This window comes from Rutilus rutilus, assembly GCF_951802725.1.
Source record: "Rutilus rutilus genome assembly, chromosome: 21".
Classification (NCBI taxonomy): domain Eukaryota; kingdom Metazoa; phylum Chordata; class Actinopteri; order Cypriniformes; family Leuciscidae; genus Rutilus; species Rutilus rutilus.
The window spans coordinates 2058201-2082307 of record NC_140226.1 but is presented as its reverse complement, the minus strand read 5'-3'; the positions used below and the strand labels follow the sequence as shown (position 1 = coordinate 2082307).

The 24107-nt window shown below is 40.8% G+C and overlaps 1 protein-coding gene across 2 annotated transcripts in view; it reads right to left on the bottom strand.

Annotated features, from left to right (window-relative positions):
* Positions 1–24107, bottom strand: part of dph6 (diphthamine biosynthesis 6) — a 114112-nt gene that overhangs the window by 23638 nt on the left and 66367 nt on the right. For both annotated transcript variants that reach the window (XM_084393341.1, XM_084393342.1), the window contains exon 13: positions 10859–11098. In XM_084393341.1, the coding sequence (XP_084249467.1) occupies positions 10859–11098 (240 nt within the window). The remainder of the gene's footprint in view (positions 1–10858; positions 11099–24107) is intronic.

The window sequence follows — 24107 nt, the reverse complement described above, 5'->3', positions numbered from 1 at the left end:
TGTCCCCCCGGCTCCATTGGACTCCTCACTCCCTTCTGCTCCTCCTTGGTCCTTGGTCCCTCTGTCTCCACCGCACCCTTCTGTATCCCCGTCTATACCTCAGTCGCCCCAAGCCAGCGGCTTCCCCGTGTCCCTCTGAACCCTCTGCTCCACCATGGCCCATCGAACTTCTGTCTCCTCCCTGTGATCCTCCCCCATCAGTTCCGCCTCAGTCCGTTATCGCCCTAGAACCCTCTGCCCTTCAACCTCCATGGCTCCTCCCTCCATCGGCTCCACCATGGGTCACGAGTCTTCCCATTGGATACATCTCCCTTCTACCTGGATCCTCTTCTTCTCCCAGTAATCCACCAACCTTCTCCAGCCCTTCGCCCACTCCTGTTGCCAGCCCTCCGCCTGCTCCTCCTCCTCCTCCCAAACCCCCACCTTCATCTCTTTCGTTACGGTGCGAGGCTGAGCCTTCCAGGAGGGGGCGTACGGTCACTGTGACTCCTGTCTTGGACTTTGTTTTGCTTTCTGTGTTTGTGCACCATGTGTTTTCTTGTTAATCGGTTTCACCTGTTACCTGTTCATCATCCTCATCAGTCATCATCACTCACCGTGTGCACCTGTTGTCTCTTAGTCTTCTCATTAGTCTGTGTATTTAGTCTCTAGTTTCAGTTCTTCCTTGTCGGTTCTACGTCTTTACTGCTTGCTATGTTTGGTACGTGTTTTGTTCTTAAATAATAAATATTTTAATTGTTATCCATCTTCTTTGTCTTCCTGGTCTTCCTGAACGTGCCTCGCGCAGCCCAAGCGTGACAAATACAATATATAACAATATAATATATAGGGTATGATTTTACCCCTAAATTCAGCATATTGACACACAATGATAACTGCAAATCCACATTTCTCTGCCTGGATCCAGTCGTTTCTGTGAATTGCAGCGATCATTTGCCTTTCTGTTCTGAAGCTTTTGGCCGTCTGTTAAAATATACCTCAGATTTCTTGTCAAATCTAGTTGTTCAGTCAATCTCAAAGATCTTTCCTGTTTTAGATGTGGTGTTCACTGCATTCACGCTGAAAACCAATGCTGCCACTCAGTGTTTCTCAGTGTTTCTGCCGCTCATTGTTTCAGTATTTCTGCCTCTCAGTGTTTCTGCCTCTCAGTGTTTCTCAGTGTTTCTCAGTGTTTCTGCCGCTCAGTGTTTCTCAGTGTTTCTGCCTCTCAGTGTTTCTGCCTCTCAGTGTTTCTCAGTGTTTCTCAGTGTTTCTGCCCCTCAGTGTTTCTGCCTCTCAGTGTTTCTCAGTGTTTCTGCCCCTCAGTGTTTCTGCCTCTCAGTGTTTCTGCCTCTCAGTGTTTCTGCCTCTGTGTTTCTGCCGCTCAGTGTTTCTCAGTGTTTCTCAGTGTTTCTCAGTGTTTCTGCCCCTCAGTGTTTCTGCCTCTCAGTGTTTCTCAGTGTTTCTGCCCCTCAGTGTTTCTGCCTCTCAGTGTTTCTGCCCCTCAGTGTTTCTGCCTCTCAGTGTTTCTGCCTCTCAGTGTTTCTGCCTCTCAGTGTTTCTGCCCCTCAGTGTTTCTGCCCCTCAGTGTTTCTGCCTCTCAGTGTTTCTGCCTCTCAGTGTTTCTGCCTCTCAGTGTTTCTGCCCCTCAGTGTTTCTGCCTCTCAGTGTTTCTCAGTGTTTCTGCCCCTCAGTGTTTCTGCCCCTCAGTGTTTCTGCCTCTCAGTGTTTCTCAGTGTTTCTGCCCCTCAGTGTTTCTGCCTCTCAGTGTTTCTGCCCCTCAGTGTTTCTGCCTCTCAGTGTTTCTGCCTCTCAGTGTTTCTGCCCCTCAGTGTTTCTGCCTCTCAGTGTTTCTCAGTGTTTCTGCCCCTCAGTGTTTCTGCCTCTCAGTGTTTCTGCCCCTCAGTGTTTCTGCCTCTCAGTGTTTCTGCCTCTCAGTGTTTCTGCCTCTCAGTGTTTCTGCCCCTCAGTGTTTCTGCCCCTCAGTGTTTCTGCCTCTCAGTGTTTCTGCCTCTCAGTGTTTCTGCCGCTCAGTGTTTCTCAGTGTTTCTCAGTGTTTCTCAGTGTTTCTGCCCCTCAGTGTTTCTGCCTCTCAGTGTTTCTCAGTGTTTCTGCCCCTCAGTGTTTCTGCCTCTCAGTGTTTCTGCCCCTCAGTGTTTCTGCCTCTCAGTGTTTCTGCCTCTCAGTGTTTCTGCCTCTCAGTGTTTCTGCCCCTCAGTGTTTCTGCCCCTCAGTGTTTCTGCCTCTCAGTGTTTCTGCCTCTCAGTGTTTCTGCCTCTCAGTGTTTCTGCCCCTCAGTGTTTCTGCCCCTCAGTGTTTCTGCCTCTCAGTGTTTCTGCCTCTCAGTGTTTCTGCCTCTCAGTGTTTCTGCCCCTTAGTGTTTCTGCCCCTCAGTGTTTCTGCCTCTCAGTGTTTCTGCCTCTCAGTGTTTCTGCCCCTCAGTGTTTCTGCCTCTCAGTGTTTCTGCCTCTCAGTGTTTCTGCCCCTCAGTGTTTCTCAGTGTTTCTGCACCTCAGTGTTTCTGCCCCTCAGTGTTTCTCAGTGTTTCTGCCTCTCAGTGTTTCTGCCCCTCAGTGTTTCTGCCCCTCAGTGTTTCTGCCCCTCAGTGTTTCTGCCCCTCAGTGTTTCTGCCTCTCAGTGTTTCTGCCTCTCAGTGTTTCTGCCCCTCAGTGTTTCTCAGTGTTTCTGCCCCTCAGTGTTTCTCAGTGTTTCTGCCCCTCAGTGTTTCTGCCCCTCAGTGTTTCTGCCCCTCAGTGTTTCTGCCTCTCAGTGTTTCTGCCTCTCAGTGTTTCTGCCCCTCAGTGTTTCTGCCCCTCAGTGTTTCTGCCTCTCAGTGTTTCTGCCCCTCAGTGTTTCTGCCCCTCAGTGTTTCTGCCTCTCAGTGTTTCTGCCTCTCAGTGTTTCTGCCCCTCAGTGTTTCTCAGTGTTTCTGCCCCTCAGTGTTTCTGCCTCTCAGTGTTTCTCAGTGTTTCTGCCTCTCAGTGTTTCTGCCCCTCAGTGTTTCTCAGTGTTTCTGCCCCTCAGTGTTTCTGCCTCTCAGTGTTTCTCAGTGTTTCTGCCCCTCAGTGTTTCTGTCTCTCAGTGTTTCTGCCCCTCAGTGTTTCTGCCTCTCAGTGTTTCTCAGTGTTTCTCAGAGTTTCTGCCTCTCAGTGTTTCTGTCTCTCAGTGTTTCTGCCTCTCAGTGTTTCTGCCCCTCAGTGTTTCTCAGTGTTTCTGCCCCTCAGTGTTTCTGCCTCTCAGTGTTTCTCAGTGTTTCTGCCCCTCAGTGTTTCTGTCTCTCAGTGTTTCTGCCCCTCAGTGTTTCTGCCTCTCAGTGTTTCTCAGTGTTTCTCAGTGTTTCTGCCTCTCAGTGTTTCTGTCTCTCAGTGTTTCTGCCCCTCAGTGTTTATGTCTCTGTGTTTCTGCCCCTCAGTGTTTCTGCCTCTCAGTGTTTCTGCCTCTCAGTGTTTCTCAGTGTTTCTGCCCCTCAGTGTCTCTCAGTGTCTCTCAGTGTTTCTCAGTGTTTCTGCCTCTCAGTGTTTCTGCCTCTCAGTGTTTCTGCCCCTCAGTGTTTCTGCCTCTCAGTGTTTCTGCCTCTCAGTGTCTCTCAGTGTTTATGCCGCTCAGTGTTTCTCAGTGTTTCTGCCCCTCAGTGTTTCTGCCTCTCAGTGTTTCTCAGTGTCTCTCAGTGTTTCTCAGTGTTTCTGCCCCTCAGTGTTTCTTAGTGTTTCTGCCCCTCAGTGTTTCTGCCTCTCAGTGTTTCTGCCCCTCAGTGTTTCTGCCCCTCAGTGTTTCTGCCTCTCAGTGTTTCTCAGTGTCTCTCAGTGTTTCTCAGTGTTTCTGCCCCTCAGTGTTTCTCAGTGTTTCTGCCCCTCAGTGTTTCTGTCTCTCAGTGTTTCTGCCCCTCAGTGTTTCTGCCTCTCAGTGTTTCTGCCTCTCAGTGTTTCTCAGTGTTTCTCAGTGTTTCTGCCTCTCAGTGTTTCTGTCTCTCAGCGTTTCTGCCTCTCAGTGTTTCTCAGTGTTTCTGCCTCTCAGTGTTTCTCAGTGTTTCTGCCTCTCAGTGTTTCTCAGTGTTTCTGCTGCTCAGTGTTTCTCAGTGTTTCTGCCTCTCAGTGTTTCTCAGTGTTTCTGCTGCTCAGTGTTTCTCAGTGTTTCTGCCTCTCAGTGTTTCTCAGTGTTTCTGCTGCTCAGTGTTTCTCAGTGTTTCTGCTGCTCAGTTTTTCTCAGTGTTTCTGCCTCTCAGTGTTTCTGTCTCTCAGTGTTTCTCAGTGTTTCTGCCTCTCAGTGTTTCTCAGTGTTTCTGCCTCTCAGTGTTTCTGCCTCTCAGTGTTTCTCAGTGTTTCTGCCTCTCAGTGTTTCTGTCTCTCAGTGTTTCTCAGTGTTTCTGCCTCTCAGTGTTTCTGCCTCTCAGTGTTTCTGCCTCTCAGTGTTTCTGTGTTTCTGTCTCTCAGTGTTTCTCAGTGTTTCTGCCGCTCAGTGTTTCTGCCCCTCAGTGTTTCTGCCCCTCAGTGTTTCTGCCTCTCAGTGTTTCTCAGTGTTTCTGCCTCTCAGTGTTTCTCAGTGTTTCTGCCGCTCAGTGTTTCTCAGTGTTTCTGCCCCTCAGTGTTTCTGCCCCTCAGTGTTTCTGCCCCTCAGTGTTTCTCAGTGTTTCTGCCTCTCAGTGTTTCTGCCCCTCAGTGTTTCTCAGTGTTTCTGCCTCTCAGTGTTTCTGCCTCTGAGTGTTTCTGTGTTTCTGTCTCTCAGTGTTTCTCAGTGTTTCTGTCTCTCAGTGTTTCTGCCTCTCAGTGTCTCTCAGTGTTTCTCAGTGTTTCTGTCTCTCAGTGTTTCTGCCTCTCAGTGTTTCTGTGTTTCTGTCTCTCAGTGTTTCTCAGTGTTTCTGTCTCTCAGTGTTTCTGTCTCTCAGTGTTTCTCAGTGTTTCTGCCTCTCAGTGTTTCTGTCTCTCAGTGTTTCTCAGTTTTTCTGCCTCTCAGTGTTTCTGCCGCTCAGTGTTTCTCAGTGTTTCTGCCGCTCAGTGTTTCTCAGTGTTTCTGCCGCTCAGTGTTTCTCAGTGTTTCTGCCTCTCAGTGTTTCTCAGTGTTTCTGCCGCTCAGTGTTTCTCAGTGTTTCTGCCGCTCAGTGTTTCTCAGTGTTTCTGCCTCTCAGTGTTTCTGCCTCTCAGTGTTTCTGTGTTTCTGTCTCTCAGTGTTTCTCAGTGTTTCTGCCCCTCAGTGTTTCTGCCCCTCAGTGTTTCTCAGTGTTTCTGCCTCTCAGTGTTTCTCAGTGTTTCTGTGTTTCTGTCTCTCAGTGTTTCTCAGTGTTTCTCAGTGTTTCTGCCTCTCAATGTTTCTGCCTCTCAGTGTTTCTCAGTGTTTCTGCCCCTCAGTGTTTCTCAGTGTTTCTGCCGCTCAGTGTTTCTCAGTGTTTCTGCCTCTCAGTGTTTCTCAGTGTTTCTGCCTCTCAGGGCCCTATCTTGCACCCAGCGCAATTGACTTTGTACACTGGGAATGTATCATTCCTATTTTGCACCCGCGCAAAGCGGACTTTTCCCTCCACAGATGCACGTCGGTTAACTAGCAAATACACTTGCGCTCCCCGGGGGGATTCAGCGCAAAGAGGAGGCGTGTCCCGGCGCAAACGTTCCCTCATGCTATTTTGCAGGTTTAGAAAACAATTCCGCCAGTGACCAGGAAAAACCTAGTCTAAAGTCAGTGGCGCGTTCTGCATGTTATTCATGCTATTTTAAGGGCGCATGCTTGGCCATAATCAATGTAGCGTGTGCACAACGCGCGTTACAATTTGAAGCTCTCATCTACACAGAAGCAGCCGTTTTCATTTTTGCAAATCATACATTAGTACTAGGAAAAATATTAGGTCTTGTAGGTCTTGATAAGCCTAGGGCTTCTACGTATCCCTTTTCGAACAGTGTGATTATTATGCAAAAAAAATAAATAATAATTTTGTTCTTGATTTTGTTTTATTTTTATTGATGGATATTTAATGTGTTGCTGTCTTTGGTTTAATTTATTTTTTAATTGTTCGAAATAAAGATTTCATTCATTTATTCATATTAATACACGAGGGAAATCATTGTTGTGTCCATGAAGATGTGAAAATAAAATAGGCATAAATCTAGCTTACACATTTAATCATACGCCCAAATTATCATACGCCTGTTTAACCGAAGCTAATTTGGGTGTGTTTGTTTCTCCATCCCCAATGTCACTTCTCTGTGTTTTACGGCCATGACGAGGACGTCGGTCTCCTCGGCTGTGAACCGCTCCTGGCGCGCGCCTGGCAAATCCGCCGTTATAATAGGAATCCGCTTAGAAAAAACGCGCCTGCTCTTAAAGGGAATGTGAGATGTCGCTCTGATTGGTTTATTTCACGTTACGCCCAAACCACACCTATAAATAATGAAGCTACTTCAGACCAACCCCTTTTAGATTTGCGTCGGGCGCAAGAGTCATTTATCCCGCCGGGAAAATAGCAACAGCGCCGAGACCCGCCCATAAAGTTACTTGCGCTTTGCGCTTTGACACTTGCGTTTCAGATCGTTAAAATAGGGCCCTCAGTGTTTCTCAGTGTTTCTGCCGCTCAGTGTTTCTGCCTCTCAGTGTTTCTCAGTGTTTCTGCCTCTCAGTGTTTCTCAGTGTTTCTGCCGCTCAGTGTTTCTGCCCCTCAGTGTTTCTCAGTGTTTCTGCCTCTCAGTGTTTCTCAGTGTTTCTGCCTCTCAATGTTTCTGCCTCTCAGTGTTTCTCAGTGTTTCTGCCCCTCAGTGTTTCTGCCCCTCAGTGTTTCTGCCCCTCAGTGTTTCTCAGTGTTTCTGCCGCTCAGTGTTTCTCAGTGTTTCTGCCTCTCAGTGTTTCTCAGTGTTTCTGCCTCTCAGTGTTTCTCAGTGTTTCTGCCTCTCAGTGTTTCTCAGTGTTTCTGCCTCTCAGTGTTTCTCAGTGTTTCTGCCTCTCAGTGTTTCTCAGTGTTTCTGCCGCTCAGTGTTTCTCAGTGTTTCTGCCTCTCAGTGTTTCTCAGTGTTTCTGCCGCTCAGTGTTTCTCAGTGTTTCTGTCTCTCAGTGTTTCTCAGTGTTTCTGTCTCTCAGTGTTTCTCAGTGTTTCTGCCTCTCAGTGTTTCTCAGTGTTTCTGTCTCTCAGTGTTTCTCAGTGTTTCTGCCTCTCAGTGTTTCTCAGTGTTTCTGTCTCTCAGTGTTTCTCAGTGTTTCTGCCGCTCAGTGTTTCTCAGTGTTTCTGCCGCTCAGTGTTTCTGCCGCTCAGTGTTTCTCAGTGTTTCTGCCGCTCAGTGTTTCTGCCCCTCAGTGTTTCTGCCTCTCAGTGTTTCTGCCTCTCAGTGTTTCTCAGTGTTTCTGCCTCTCAGTGTTTCTCAGTGTTTCTGCCTCTCAGTGTTTCTCAGTGTTTCTGCCGCTCAGTGTTTCTCAGTGTTTCTGCCTCTCAGTGTTTCTCAGTGTTTCTGCCGCTCAGTGTTTCTCAGTGTTTCTGCCGCTCAGTGTTTCTGCCGCTCAGTGTTTCTCAGTGTTTCTGCCGCTCAGTGTTTCTGCCCCTCAGTGTTTCTGCCCCTCAGTGTTTCTGCCTCTCAGTGTTTCTGCCCCTCAGTGTTTCTCAGTGTTTCTGCCTCTCAGTGTTTCTGCCGCTCAGTGTTTCTCAGTGTTTCTGCCTCTCAGTGTTTCTGCCTCTCAGTGTTTCTGTGTTTCTGTCTCTCAGTGTTTCTGCCTCTCAGTGTTTCTCAGTGTTTCTGCCCCTCAGTGTTTCTGCCGCTCAGTGTTTCTCAGTGTTTCTGCCCCTCAGTGTTTCTGCCGCTCAGTGTTTCTCAGTGTTTCTGCCTCTCAGTGTTTCTCAGTGTTTCTGCCTCTCAGTGTTTCTCAGTGTTTCTGCCGCTCAGTGTTTCTCAGTGTTTCTGCCTCTCAGTGTTTCTCAGTGTTTCTGCCGCTCAGTGTTTCTCAGTGTTTCTGCCGCTCAGTGTTTCTCAGTGTTTCTGCCGCTCAGTGTTTCTGCCGCTCAGTGTTTCTCAGTGTTTCTGCCGTTCAGTGTTTCTCAGTGTTTCTCAGTGTTTCTGCCTCTCAGTGTTTCTGCCGCTCAGTGTTTCTCAGTGTTTCTGCCGCTCAGTGTTTCTGCCCCTCAGTGTTTCTCAGTGTTTCTGCCGCTCAGTGTTTCTCAGTGTTTCTGCCGCTCAGTGTTTCTGCCCCTCAGTGTTTCTCAGTGTTTCTGCCGCTCAGTGTTTCTCAGTGTTTCTGCCGCTCAGTGTTTCTCAGTGTTTCTGCCGCTCAGTGTTTCTGCCGCTCAGTGTTTCTCAGTGTTTCTGCCGCTCAGTGTTTCTGCCCCTCAGTGTTTCTCAGTGTTTCTGCCCCTCAGTGTTTCTGCCGCTCAGTGTTTCTCAGTGTTTCTGCCTCTCAGTGTTTCTGCCTCTCAGTGTTTCTGCCGCTCAGTGTTTCTGCCTCTCAGTGTTTCTGCCTCTCAGTGTTTCTGCCCCTCAGTGTTTCTGCCCCTCAGTGTTTCTGCCTCTCAGTGTTTCTGCCCCTCAGTGTTTCTGCCTCTCAGTGTTTCTGCCCCTCAGTGTTTCTGCCTCTCAGTGTTTCTGCCTCTCAGTGTTTCTGCCCCTCAGTGTTTCTGCCTCTCAGTGTTTCTGCCTCTCAGTGTTTCTGCCCCTCAGTGTTTCTGCCGCTCAGTGTTTCTGCCTCTCAGTGTTTCTGCCTCTCAGTGTTTCTGCCCCTCAGTGTTTCTGCCGCTCAGTGTTTCTCAGTGTTTCTGCCTCTCAGTGTTTCTGCCTCTCAGTGTTTCTGTGTTTCTGTCTCTCAGTGTTTCTGCCTCTCAGTGTTTCTCAGTGTTTCTGCCCCTCAGTGTTTCTGCCGCTCAGTGTTTCTCAGTGTTTCTGCCCCTCAGTGTTTCTGCCGCTCAGTGTTTCTCAGTGTTTCTGCCCCTCAGTGTTTCTCAGTGTTTCTGTCTCTCAGTGTTTCTCAGTGTTTCTGCCTCTCAGTGTTTCTCAGTGTTTCTGTCTCTCAGTGTTTCTCAGTGTTTCTGTCTCTCAGTGTTTCTCAGTGTTTCTGCCTCTCAGTGTTTCTCAGTGTTTCTGCCTCTCAGTGTTTCTGTCTTTCAGTGTTTCTCAGTGTTTCTGCCTCTCAGTGTTTCTCAGTGTTTCTGCCGCTCAGTGTTTCTCAGTGTTTCTGCCGCTCAGTGTTTCTCAGTGTTTCTGCCCTCTCAGTGTTTCTGCCTCTCAGTGTTTCTGTCTCTCAGTGTTTCTCAGTGTTTCTGCCTCTCAGTGTTTCTGCCTCTCAGTGTTTCTGTGTTTCTGCCTCTCAGTGTTTCTGTGTTTCTGTCTCTCAGTGTTTCTCAGTGTTTCTGTCTCTCAGTGTTTCTGCCGCTCAGTGTTTCTCAGTGTTTCTGCCGCTCAGTGTTTCTGCCCCTCAGTGTTTCTGCCTCTCAGTGTTTCTGCCCCTCAGTGTTTCTGCCTCTCAGTGTTTCTCAGTGTTTCTGCCCCTCAGTGTTTCTGCCTCTCAGTGTTTCTGCCTCTCAGTGTTTCTCAGTGTTTCTGCCTCTCAGTGTTTCTCAGTGTTTCTGTCTCTCAGTGTTTCTCAGTGTTTCTGCCTCTCAGTGTTTCTCAGTGTTTCTGTCTCTCAGTGTCTCTCAGTGTTTCTGCCTCTCAGTGTCTCTCAGTGTTTCTGCCTCTCAGTGTTTCTCAGTGTTTCTGTCTCTCAGTGTTTCTCAGTGTTTCTGCCTCTCAGTGTTTCTCAGTGTTTCTGTCTCTCAGTGTCTCTCAGTGTTTCTGTCTCTCAGTGTTTCTCAGTGTTTCTGCCTCTCAGTGTTTCTCAGTGTTTCTGCCTCTCAGTGTTTCTCAGTGTTTCTGCCTCTCAGTGTTTCTGTCTCTCAGTGTTTCTCAGTGTTTCTGCCCCTCAGTGTTTCTCAGTGTTTCTGCCGCTCAGTGTTTCTGTCTCTCAGTGTTTCTCAGTGTTTCTGCCCCTCAGTGTTTCTGTCTCTCAGTGTTTCTCAGTGTTTCTGCCCCTCAGTGTTTCTGTCTCTCAGTGTTTCTCAGTGTTTCTGCCCCTCAGTGTTTCTCAGTGTTTCTCAGTGTTTCTGCCCCTCAGTGTCTCTCAGTGTTTCTGCCTCTCAGTGTTTCTCAGTGTTTCTCAGTGTTTCTGCCTCTCAGTGTTTCTGCCCCTCAGTGTTTCTCAGTGTTTCTCAGTGTTTCTGCCCCTCAGTGTCTCTCAGTGTTTCTGCCTCTCAGTGTTTCTCAGTGTTTCTCAGTGTTTCTGCCCCTCAGTGTCTCTCAGTGTTTCTGTCTCTGTGTCTCTCAGTGTTTCTGCCCCTCAGTGTCTCTCAGTGTTTCTGTCTCTCAGTGTCTCTCAGTGTTTCTGCCTCTCAGTGTTTCTCAGTGTTTCTGCCCCTCAGTGTTTCTGCCCCTCAGTGTTTCTCAGTGTTTCTCAGTGTTTCTGCCCCTCAGTGTTTCTCAGTGTTTCTCAGTGTTTCTGCCCCTCAGTGTTTCTCAGTGTTTCTCAGTGTTTCTGCCCCTCAGTGTTTCTCAGTGTTTCTCAGTGTTTCTGCCGCTCAGTGTTTCTCAGTGTTTCTGTCTCTCAGTGTCTCTCAGTGTTTCTCAGTGTTTCTCAGTGTTTCTGTCTCTTCTGGGTGTAACCAGCTGATGATGACGTCACACGCATAACCTCTATTGTCCACAGAGAGTTTTCAGGCTGTTGAGGCACAGATGAAGCTCACCTCAGATATAGATATAGATATAGATAAAGCTCACCTCAGATATAGATATAGATAAAGCTCACCTCAGATATAGATATAGATAAAGCTCACCTCAGTTATAGATATAGATATAGATAAAGCTCACTTCAGATATAGATATAGATATAGATATAGATAGATAAAGCTCACCTCAGATATATATATGTACACAGATATACAGATGAAGCTCACCTGGAGGTCCTGCAGATGTGTTCTCCAGGCCGCGGTGACGGCCGGTGTGTGTTCGGGGTGTGTGAGGTAGATGTGCGCCTGAAGAGCGTGAGCCAGCGTGAGTCCGGCGCTGACGGCACACAGAACCTTCTCTGTGTGGCTGAAGCAGAGCCGGGCCTGGAGCGCTGGCGGCCCGTCCAGCATCTGCATAGAGCAGGGGGTCAGAGCGACCTGTCCCGCGCAGAACACAGCCTCCCGCACCTGACACACAGCAGGCAATACACATATATTTACATATACATTCATTCATTAATAAATACATACTATATAAATTATTATTACACGGCTCTGTGGAATACTTGATTCTGTTTTCATAATTCATATTTATCTGTTCGTTTATTTATTATTTATTAATAATAAATAATCAATACCAAAATAATAAATATATGAATTAATTAATCGATATATTTCTTATTCATTAATGATAATTTATGAATAAAATAAAAAAATATATATATATTGATAAATACATAAATAATAAATAATAAAATAAATATAAAAATACATATAAAGGAATAAATGAATAAATATGAATATATAAATGAATATATATATATATATATATATATATATATATATATATATATTTCAATGGACTTATTTAATTATAGTTCTAATTTATGTATTTATAGATTTATTATTAATAAATATATAAATATGAATGAATAAATGAATGAATAAATGAAAATAAATACAAACATAATAAAGACATTACTAATAAATGCATGAATGAATGGATAAATAAATAAATATATGAATGATGTATTCATATATTTATTATTTATGAAACAAATATATAATAAATATGGACAAATTAATAAATACATATTAAAAATAAATAAATCAATGAAAGATAAAAAATATGAATAAAGATATATGTGTTATTATGTATTTACTTTATTTAAAATGTCAGCATATTTAATGTTTATTGTAAGAAAATAATAAAATCATAGAAATCAAGTTTTTAATTGTATCTGTATTCAGATTTACAGGCTTGCAAAATCTGCAAAAGCCATAAAAGATAAATAGAAAATAAAAATGTATTTGTACAATTTAAAATGCACTTCATATTTTACACATCTAATGAATATTCCGTAATATTGAGTGCACTGACACTATCAGAAGAGAACAAACTCGATACTGTCTTCTGTATGAGTCTCATATCTGATGAAGTTTGACTCATATCCGATGCTTTGAAACAGTCTGCACTGAATAAAGCGTGTAGAAATAAAGCTTGCTTTGGTTTGCCTTTCTGAAGCTCAAAACACTAACGGTTTTGTTTCAGCCGCTGAGGGAAACATCCATCAATCCCGACACACTGAAGAGTTCAGACAAACGCCAGAGACTTGCATCAGAAAAGGTGCAATTCATTAACATTATTATAGCATTAGTGTTTGATCAGCAGAGCATCAATTAACGCTCCACACCTTCACTGTTATCTTATCACCTACAGTTCCCGTTTCACACCAGCGATGAGAGCTCGCGCATCACTAATAACAGGTGATAATTAGAGATCTGCAGCTAAAAATACAGGAGCTGGTCAGAGATGAGGCGTCCCAGAGGTCAGAGCGAGAGGTCGAACGCTGGGAAACACAGCTCTTATCCTGCGCAGGAACTACACCAGCACACTTCCTCTAAACACACACACACACTTCCTCTAAACACACACCTCAGGTGTACCACGGGAAGAGAGGGAAGAAAGAAGTGGGTTTAGAGTGGATCATTTGATTGAATGGACACATGAATGCGTTTGATCCAAAAGGATCTCTACATTTGATTTTGATTTTGTAGTCATACATCATGTGCATTGAGTGTTCATTTTGGGATCATATAAATATTTTGCATTAGTTTTTTATAATTTGTTGTATTTAAAAAAAAAAAAAAAAATCAGTTTTAGTTCTATTTATTTTAATATGGCAAGTTAAACAAAATGAAAATGAGATATTTCAAAAATATCATAAATTTTAATTGGTAACACTTCACAATAAGGTCCCATTAGTTAATGCATTATCTAATATTAGCTTACAGTGATTAATACATTTGCTACTTTGGAATTGTTGGTTATTAAAAATACAGCTGGTGATTGTTAGTTATTGTGTCCATTAAATGATACGGTAACACTTTACAATAAGGTACATTAGTTAATGTATTAATTAACATTAATGAGCAATACATTTATTACAGTATTTATTCATCTTTGTTAATGTTAGTTAATAATAATCCAGCTGTTCATTGTTTGATCATGTTAGTTCACAGTGCAGTAACTAATGTTAACAAGATTTTAATAATGTATTAGTAAATGTTGACATTAATATTAACAAAGATTAATAAATGCTGTATAAGTGCAGTTCATTCGTAGTTCATGTTAACTAATGTAATTAACCAATGTTAACTAATGAAGCTTATTGTAAAGTGTAACCAATAATATTAACAGATACAACTTTTAACTGTTTCCCCGTCAGTGTTTAATAAAGTTGATGATCCGGCATTCCTGATCATTTTCACACAGATGTCATGGCCTCCAGAACATTCTGTTGTATGAATATCTGAATATGCGATATATAAAAAGAAAGAACAGAGCATCTGCTTTTAAACAAAACATTTTGAACAATAAAGTTTAATAAAAAAGCAACATTTTGAGCAAAAAGCTGAGAAAAGTGTGTGTTTTGGCAGGGAAAGAGTTAATAACGTATGAGTAAATGCTGGAATGAAGATGAACTAAGATTATCATTCTATAACTGTTATTAAATATTATCACAGTATGACGGTTTGTTCAGTTTCACAGTTACCAAATGAAACATTATTGTAAAGTGTTGCAGTTTTTAACCTCTTGTTTGATTTCAGCGAACGTATATTTATATATTTTAGTTTAGTTTTTTAGTCCTGCATCATGTGCAGTGAGTGTTAGTTTCGGATCATATAGTTTTGCATTAGTTTTTATTTTCATATTTTCCATCTTTTTTATAATTTATCATATTATAATTTTTTTTCATTTTTTTTTTTCATTTTTAGTTATTTTAATACATCAAGTTAAACTGAAGGACAATGAGATGTTTCCACTAGTTCAACTAGTAAATCAAATCTAAATAGGTAACACTTTACAATAAGGTCTCATTAGCTAATGTTAGTTAGTAAATACTGGAATGAACATTAACTAAGATTAATAAATGCTGTAGAAGTATTATCAGGTGTTATCACAGCATCACGGCTAGTTCATGTTAACAGCAGATTAACCCTTATTGTGAGTGCTACAGTATTTAACAGCGTGACTGACTTCAGCAAACATTTATTTTATTTTTCAAGTTCTGATATTTTTGATGTTGTGTTGGAGATATTGTTCTTAGAAAGCGTGTGCGATGCTCTTTCCTCTCTGCACTGCCAGACGCGCTCGGGAAACGGCGGATCAACAGAAAGCGCTTTGCTGCAGGGAGCGAACAGTCACATTCATTTCCATAATCATATGTGTTTCTGGAGATTCCCGCTGCTGGGTTCACCTGTCAACTGTGATGAATCCTCAGCATCCGCCCGGACCGCCGCAAATTACCAGGACGAGGAGAGAGAAAGGCAGGAAGAAAGCCGGATCAATCAGCGCATCATTTACCTGGGAGCGCCATTCCCAAATCTACGGCGTTCCCAAATCGGGATTGGCGTTCCCGTTATGAGCCATCAAGAGCCATCAGACCTTTCCCACACAATCCGGCACGGAGTCGGACATAAAGAAGCTCTTTCGGCTTCATATTTGTGGATTTGAATATCAAAAGCACGACCTCTCGGCTATTATAATATTTAGAAATAAAAAACAGGTGCGGCGTGATCAATTATTAAGAGCCTGGCGCAGGTAACTCGGGATCCGGGGAATACTATTTACATAAAATTAACAGTTCAAAAGAATGAGTTCACACACCAATCAAACCTGTTAATTGACTGTCAATGGCGTGTCCCTGAATGTACAACACAACTACATTATTCATCCGCGCCGCTGACAGGGAAGACAGGCCAATTTGCATGGGCATCCAAAATCTGATCAACAACTACAACGCCACATGCATTTTTAATAAAGCCTCATTAATATTCATAGGGGTCAAACTATGGCACCGCGTTTCATTTAACTCGCAGCAGCCGGCAAAGTGTTTCAGGAAAAGGCAAGTTTAAGGCTCGAGCGAGGCGCTTCCCAAAAGAAGTGTTTCTGGAGGAAACGGGCAGACGATGTCCTGCATGTTAATGAGCTCTCTGAGGGCCCAGCGTCGCGTGTGTGTGTCAGCGGAGGTGACCTTAAAGATGTTATTTCTGGCTCTAGGTAAATGACCTGTTATTGACGAACAGTCAGACTCAGTGGCGCTGGTCAAGGACGCGGAGGAAAAGCACCATCAGGTATGCTAATGCTAATGCTAATGCACGCGCATCTGAAGCTTCATGCATAATTGATGCATGCGCTGGGGAACCGCACACACACACACACACACATGATCCTGAGCCAGTTACATGTGTGTGTCGATCTGCTCCTTTACGACGTCAGTGAACAGTTTGTCTTTACGACTTCAGCCGGTTCACAGTGAGCCGGGCCTTGTCTGACAGTACTCCAGGAGCTGAACACAGACCTGACGTTAGCATAAATATGCTGTAAAGTGTGAGAAACGGTGTGAAGTGACTATAGCGAACTAAAACCATAAAAAACTCTTTAATTGAAATATAACAAATGTTAACGGAAAGCTAAATAAAATATACAAACGTTTTAATTCAACGCAATATTTTTTATTTTCATTTAGTTTAACTTGATGTGCTTAAATAGTTAGAAATAAAATAAAAATGAATAAAAAGATATTTAAAAAAGCAAAACCAAATTAAAATGTCATAAACATTAAATTACTAAAACTTTACCTGAAATGAAGATTATATATATATATATATAATCTAAAAACAAAACTTAATTCAAAATATTAATAAAAATACTAAAAACTAAAAATACAAAATATTATAAAAAATAAACTCTATATATACACTATTACTCCATTATTACTCTACAGCCCCTTTCACACAGCGCATTGAACCCGGGAAATTGCCGGCAAATTGCCGGAACGCCTTCTGTGTGAACGCAAACACGACCCGGGTTTAATGCCGGGATCGATGCCGGGTTGGGGACCTAGTAACATTGCCGTGTTCAGTCCCGGGACGCGCGCTGTGTGAACAAAAGCCGTAATAATGCCGTGTCGTAGTGATGACGCTGAAGCCGGGATCGTTCGCCAGCTGTGAAACGGTACGAAATGCGCAATTTTATGATCGAATCAGAGAAATAAATGCACAAGCGTGGTTTCGCAGCTCATAAGCAAACTGAAGACGCTGCTGAGACATTACAAGTCACATCGATGTCACGTGTCTTTCCGGGACATACACGGGTTGTGTGTGAACGCGCTCTCTGATTCCGGAAAATCACTGGCAGTGTGAATGAACCAAAATCAAATGAACCCGGGTCAAATCCCGGGTCACTTTATCCGTGTATTTTACGGAATCTCTGTGTGAAAGGGGCTTACTATTACTGCATTATTACTGTACTATTAATGTATTATTACTGTACTATTAATGTATTATTACTGTACTATTATTGCATTATTACTGTACTATTATTGCATTATTATTGTACTATTATTGCTGCACTATTACTGCATTATTACTGTACTATTAATGTATTATTACTGTACTATTAACTGTACTATTATTGCATTATTATTGTACTATTATTACATTATTACTGCACTATTACTGCATTATTACTGTACTATTAATGTATTATTACTCTACTATTAATGTATTATTACTGTACTGTTAATGTATTATTACTGTACTATTATTGCATTATTATTGTACTATTATTGCATTATTACTGCACTATTACTGCATTATTACTGTACTATTAATGTATTATTACTGTAATATTACTATATTATTACTGTACTATTATTGCATTATTACTTCACTATTACTATTTTATTACTGTACTATTATTGCATTATTACTGTACTATTATTGCATTATTACTGTACTATTACTATATTATTACTGTACTATTATTGCATTATTATTGTACTATTATTGCATTATTACTGCACTATTACTGCATTATTACTGTACTATTAATGTATTATTACTGTAATATTACTATATTATTACTGTACTATTATTGCATTATTACTTCACTATTACTATTTTATTACTGTACTATTATTGCATTATTACTGTACTATTATTGCATTATTGCTGTACTATTACTATATTATTACTGTACTATTATTGCATTATTATGGCACTATTACTATATTATTACTGTACTATTATTACATTATTATGGCACTATTACTATATTATTACTGTACTATTATTGCATTATTATGGCACTATTACTATATTATTACTGTACTATTATTGCATTATTATGGCACTATTACTATATTATTACTGTACTATTATTGCATTATTATGGCACTATTACTATATTATTACTGTACTATTATTGCATTATTACGGCACTATTACTATATTATTACTGTACTATTACTGTACTATTACTGCACTATTACTATATTATAACTGCACTATTACTACATTATTACTGCACTATTATTGCATTATTACTGTACTATTAATGTATTATTACTGCACTATTACTATATTATAACTGCACTATTACTGTATTATTACTGCACTATTACTATATTATAACTGCACTATTATTGCATTATTACTGTACTATTAATGAATTATTACTGCACTATTACTATATTATAACTGCACTATTACTGTATTATAACTGCACTATTACTGTATTATTACTGTACTATTACTATATTATAACTGCACTATTACTGTATTATTACTGTACTATTACTATATTATAACTGCACTATTACTACATTATTACTGCACTATTATTGCATTATTACTGTACTATTACTGTATTATTACTGCACTATTACTATATTATAACTGCACTATTACTGTATTATTACTGTACTATTACTATATTACAACTGCACTATTACTACATTAATACTGCACTATTACTACATTAATACTGCACTATTATTGCATTATTACTGTACTATTACTATATTATAACTGCACTATTACTATATTATAACTGCACTATTACTGTATTATTACTGCACTTACTATATTATAACTGCACTATTACTATATTATTACTGTACTATTACTGTATTATTTTTGCACTATTACTATATTATAACTGCACTATTACTACATTATTACTGCACTATTATTGCATTATTACTGTACTATTACTGTATTATTACTATATTATTCCTGTACTATTACTGTATTATTACTGCACTATTACTATATTATTCCAGTACTATTACTGTATTATTACTGCACTATTACTATTTTATTACTGTACTGTTACTGCACTATTACTAAATTATTACTGCACTATTACTGCATTATTACTTCACTATTACTCCATTATTACTGCACTATTACTCCATTATTACTGCAATATTACTCCATTATTACTTCACTGTTACTGCACTATTACTCAATTATTACTGCACTATTACTCAATTATTGCTGTATTATTACTCAATTATTACTCCATTATTACTCCATTATTACTGCACTATTACTCAATTATTGCTGTATTATTACTCAATTATTGCTGTATTATTACTCAATTATTACTCAATTATTACTCCATTATTACTGTACTATTACTAAATTATTGCTGCACTATTACTCAATTATTACTGCACTATTACTCAATTATTGCTGCACTATTACTTCACTATTACTGCACTATTACTACATTATTACTGTATTATTACTCAATTATTACTCCATTATTACTGTACTATTACTAAATTATTACTGCACTATTGCTGCACTATTACTGCACTATTACTACATTATTACTGTATTATTACTCAATTATTACTCCATTATAACTGCACTATTACTAAATTATTACTGCACTATTACTGCATTATTACTCCATTACTGCATTATTACTTCACTATTACTGTGTTTTTAATGCATGACTCCTGCTTTATTACGGCACTATTACCATCTTATTACAGCATCATTACTGTATTATTACTATATTATTACTGCACTATTACTCCATTATTACCATATTATTACTGCACTATTACTCCATTATTACTGTACTATTACTGCACTATTACTCCATTATTACTGCACTATTACTGCATTATTACTGTATTATTACTGCACTATTACTCCATTATTACTGCACTATTACTCCATTATTACTGTATTATTACTGCACTATTACTCCATTATTACTGCATTAGTACTCCATTATTACGGCACTATTACTGCATTATTACTCCATTATTACTGCACTATTACTGTATTATTACTCCATTACTCCATTATTACTGCACTATTACTTCACTATTACTGTGTTTTTAATGCATGACTCCTGCTTTATTACGGCACTATTACCATCTTATTACAGCATCATTACTGTATTATTACTATATTATTACATTACTGCTGCTGCACTATTACAATATAATGACTGCACTATTACTGCATTACTTCTGCACTATTACTGTATTATTACTGCACTATTTCTGCACTATTACTGTATTATTACTGCACTATTTCTGCATTGCTGCATTATTACTGGTCTTTCAGCTTCCGATGGCATGTTGAAGATCATACGCTCGCAGTGATTCATGCTTCTCCAACACTTCTCTTTCAAATCCTCAAATCTCGTTCTGAAGGCCTGATCAAGTCTCTCCTCTGTATTTTATTTGCTCATGCCACGCGTCGCAGGAAAGCAGAGTAACTTGAGCCGCACTATAAATAGCGTTACCCAAATGCACAAAGGAAGCCTTTTGACCGGATTCAGATGAACAAAAACCTGAAATCACACACGTGACAGAAGTGTGACAGATGAGCCGGTGTCTTTGAGGAGCGTCTGACCCCGAGCCGGATGAGGAACGCTGTCAGCTCGGCTTCTGTCAGATTTACGCTGATTATTGCTCTCTATCTATCGGCTGTTTGGAGGTCAGACGGGAGAAAGACACACTATAACGCTCAAAACGCTTCTGTTTATGTTTTATTTCACTGAAACCAACAACGCTCAGATGCTAGACTAAATATTGCACGTTCGGTAATATCTAGACAACACGAGCTTGTCCGAAATATAAGCAGCCGTCATCGAGCGAGGAGGAAAAACGCCCCGCCGCCGTCAAACGCTGCTTTTGTGACAAATTGGTTGTGAGGCTTTTTCGACTGATGCACAAAGCGCAGAAATCTCCCCGTGACCTGCCCGTGGGACATGACAAGCCCCTCACGCGTCGCTCTATCAAGCAGGATCTTTCCAGGACAATGCAAATGATGACAAATTCCATCATCCCGCATTATGCGCTTTCCCGCTAATCTCCCTAATTCGGGGGACTGGCGAGGGTTGGGAGGTTTCGGCCGAGGGGCATCAGTGATGATGTCTGACTGAATGATGCCGAAACCCAATCCACACATATCTGTGGTTCTGGTCCGGTTTGTGAGGGTCTCTCCTCATGTCAGGCTGCGTCACATCATCACACAAGGCCCTCCACACACACACACACACACACACACACACGAGTGCAGTTTCAGCATCTGTTCAAAAGATGGCAGTGTGACTTCATGAAACACACAGAAGCGATCCAGTCACATCAAACCACTGCTCATTAACACCAGCCAAATAAACTCACTCTTATGACATTTCTAAGCTTTTTATTACGTTCACAGGGTTTTACAGTAGTTTAGGCAAGACACGTTTATTTTTCATATTTCTTTAGTTTGCTCTGATAAGGGTGACTGCATCTCCAATGCGGGTTTATTTTAATACATGAGGTTTCACAAAAACACCTCTTATATATATATATATATATAGTACAAGTTTCTGCAAAATGAATATTATCGAATGTGTAATAATTAGTCTTCAGGCTTCTGAGCGTTGTTGGTTTCAGTGAAATAAAACAAATATTTATTAACATATTAATATTTATTATAAATAACATTTTGAGTATTTGTAAAAAAAAAATTGGCCATCCAGGTAATGTGTGTGTGTGTGTGTGTGTGTGTGTGTGTGTGTGTGTGTGTGTGTGTGTGTGTGTGTGTGTGTTTTAAATGAAGAAAATCAATTCTATATTTAACTTTTTTTTTTTGTGCATTGACTTTTTATTTCAACTAAAATGTCTCTTTACTGTCATTTAAATTGTAAAGCTAATGCAAAAAATTATTTATGTATAATGGTATTATTTAATTTAATCTGATTAAAATAAAAACATTGCATTATGTTCATTTATCTGCAAAAACATCTATTATATTAACACAAATCTAATGCTAATCTTTAATGAAAATACTAAAATTCACATTTTTTCTTCATTTTGGTAAATTGCCATGAAAATACTGTACAAAAGGGCTGTTATGTCTGTGAGCTGGGCATGGACTTCTGCAAGAATCACACTTACAAAAAGCTGAAGTATGAATAATGAATCTGCATGAAAGTGAAGATGCTGCATCTGTCTATTATTCATCCACAGCACTTTCATATCTCGTGCAACGGGCGAGAATGACAATGGCTAATGAAAAATGAACGAGCGAGGTTAAAAGGTGCAAGTCAAACGAGAAATTAATGACAAAGTGAGAGGCCAAAAGTAAATGGAACATAAACGTTAATATCTCCATTAAAACGCAACATCTCCCTAATAAATTACGGCGCGATGGTGACGCCCGTCCACTGTTGCATGAGGATGCGATAATAACGTGGAAGAAATGACTGATAGCGTATCAAACGCAGGCTTGGACATCGCCAGGAGCCCGAGGCGCTGAAATCTCCCTGTCTAATTGCCGGCGTTTTCCGGCGTTCGCTCTTCCCGTGTTTGTCTGCGTGTCAAAGCCTGTCCTGTCAAACTCGGGCGTACAGGAATAACCCTCGTTTCCATAGTAATGGGCCGGTCACTCGGATCTGGACGAGATGAGACCGGACAGCGCTCGCTGGTCTCCTCAGACACAAGCCGTTATTATTGTGTTTTTCATCTTCCGTCTTCAATATGCAATTCAGAAATATAGCGTTTTCTGGGGTTATAAAAACATGCACACATTATCCTGTCACCACGACTTTCATCCCCGTCTGATTCGTATCGCATCCTTGGGAATCTGCAATGGAAATAATCACGTTTTTTTTTTTTGCATTTCGGTTAATTGGCATGAAAAGTGTCTGAAAATACAGGTTTCACACGTCACACAGTTTCTCTCCAAGACGCTCGGATTCTGAGCCGAATACGCGATGGGTTAAATATAATTCTGCTCTGTGTTTGAGCCAGACATTCAGTCAGACCAACATCGATTCACACACCTTCAACATTTCTCACATTATCTCAGATTTTTCGCTATAGTTTATAAAATGGTAATAAATATGAGCAGAACTCAGAGTTATCAAATCAAGTTTTGTCCATCTTCTGTTAGACTGTCTCACACATGAATTATGTTGAATATCTGTCAGCTGTTAAATTTAACTACACAATTAGATAATACCAGTTTAGCTCAACCAATCACCAAGTAATGCTTCATTGTGTTCAGTCTGTGTGTAAAAAGAGCATTAGCAATTAAAGACAACACGATCAGGTCAAAGTGTCCGAATCATTTTTGCTCCTAAATGTCACTGGTAGTCTCTGTATGAAGAATATTTGGGTATAATATGTCACAGTTTCCTTTATTTTGCCCTCCTCACTCACAGAAATGAACTATAGTGTCCTGCACACGCTAGTAAGAACATCAGAAATGATATCTGGTGTGTGAGTATCGTCTGGTTTGACTGTACTTCCAGTGTTGGCGTGAGGAGAGCGGGTCAGGCTCCAGTAACACATGAAGAGCTCTTCAGACACAATTAGGATCAGATGTCGAGGCGAGCGCATTAATGAAGGAGTGTGTCGGCAGAAGACCATCGGCTCTGACAGATCCAGATCTTCCCAGTACAAGCTCATACCAGCACCGCGAAGCGTTCGGCAGGTCGTGAGATGACGAGTGTGTTCGCCTGATTCATCTGTGCATGCTGTCACAAACAGCCTGAACGCGTCAGTGCACGGGCCTCCTGTTCCCCGGCGCTGGACTCGTGACCTTCAGGACACACACGTCTACGGCTGCGGCGCGGGTGAGTGAGGGGTCGGCCGCTCGGGACGAGGCTTCCTCGCAACACTCGTGGTTATTATTTACAATACATCGGTTATGGTGATTTAACAGTGTGAATATTGTGACTCGTTCAGTTTCTCTCGCTGTACGAACTCAGAATAAAAGAGAGCGCATATGGGAGGTTTGAGTCGTTTCTGCAGATTGACTCAGATTTAACCATGTTCTTTTCTTACTATTCTACACACACACACACACACACACATATAATATATATATATATATATATATATATTCAATATGCACAGTTTAATGAACTGATTCAAAACTCAATTCATTTGAATTTTGAGCCTGTGGTGAAAATCCAGCTTTTAATGTTGTTTATGTGTCTATGTGGTGTTTTTAATCTGCTTTAAGACAAAGCATGTGTAAGTTCATAAGTCGACACCATTGCTGAGTATTTCCTCCTTAAAACTGCAGTGAACCAAAGACAGTCTCAAAAACACACTTTGAAATCGCTGGTGTTTCTGACGTCACAAACTACCTTGTAACCAATCAGATCAACGTGTGATCGTCAACCAGTGGATCTCTGAGCTGAGTGAGTGAGTGGAGGCGGGGTGAATTTGCATATTCATAGAACCGCGCATACTAAATGAGGCAAGGGTGTCGAGTTACATTCAAGATATTTTAAGGCATGAAGAATTTTTTTTCAGGGAAAAAACATTTAAATATGTAATTTTGGTGATCAAAGATGAGTTTAAGGGATACAGTTATTGACTACAGGGGGACTTTACATAGCATTTTATATTAATTCATTACAAACACATTGCTGTTTTTACCATGCTCCCTTCTTACTACTTTATTGTCATATTACATTTAACATTAAATAACATAATTTATATTTAAATAAATGGGTCCCACTTCATATTAAGTGTCTTTAACTAGGACGTGGACGGATGCCAAACAGTTTATAACGCAGCTTATTTTCACTTTAAATAAAATACACCATTTTCACGTTCCGGCTGTCCAGTGATAGGACAGAAAAAACTACTGT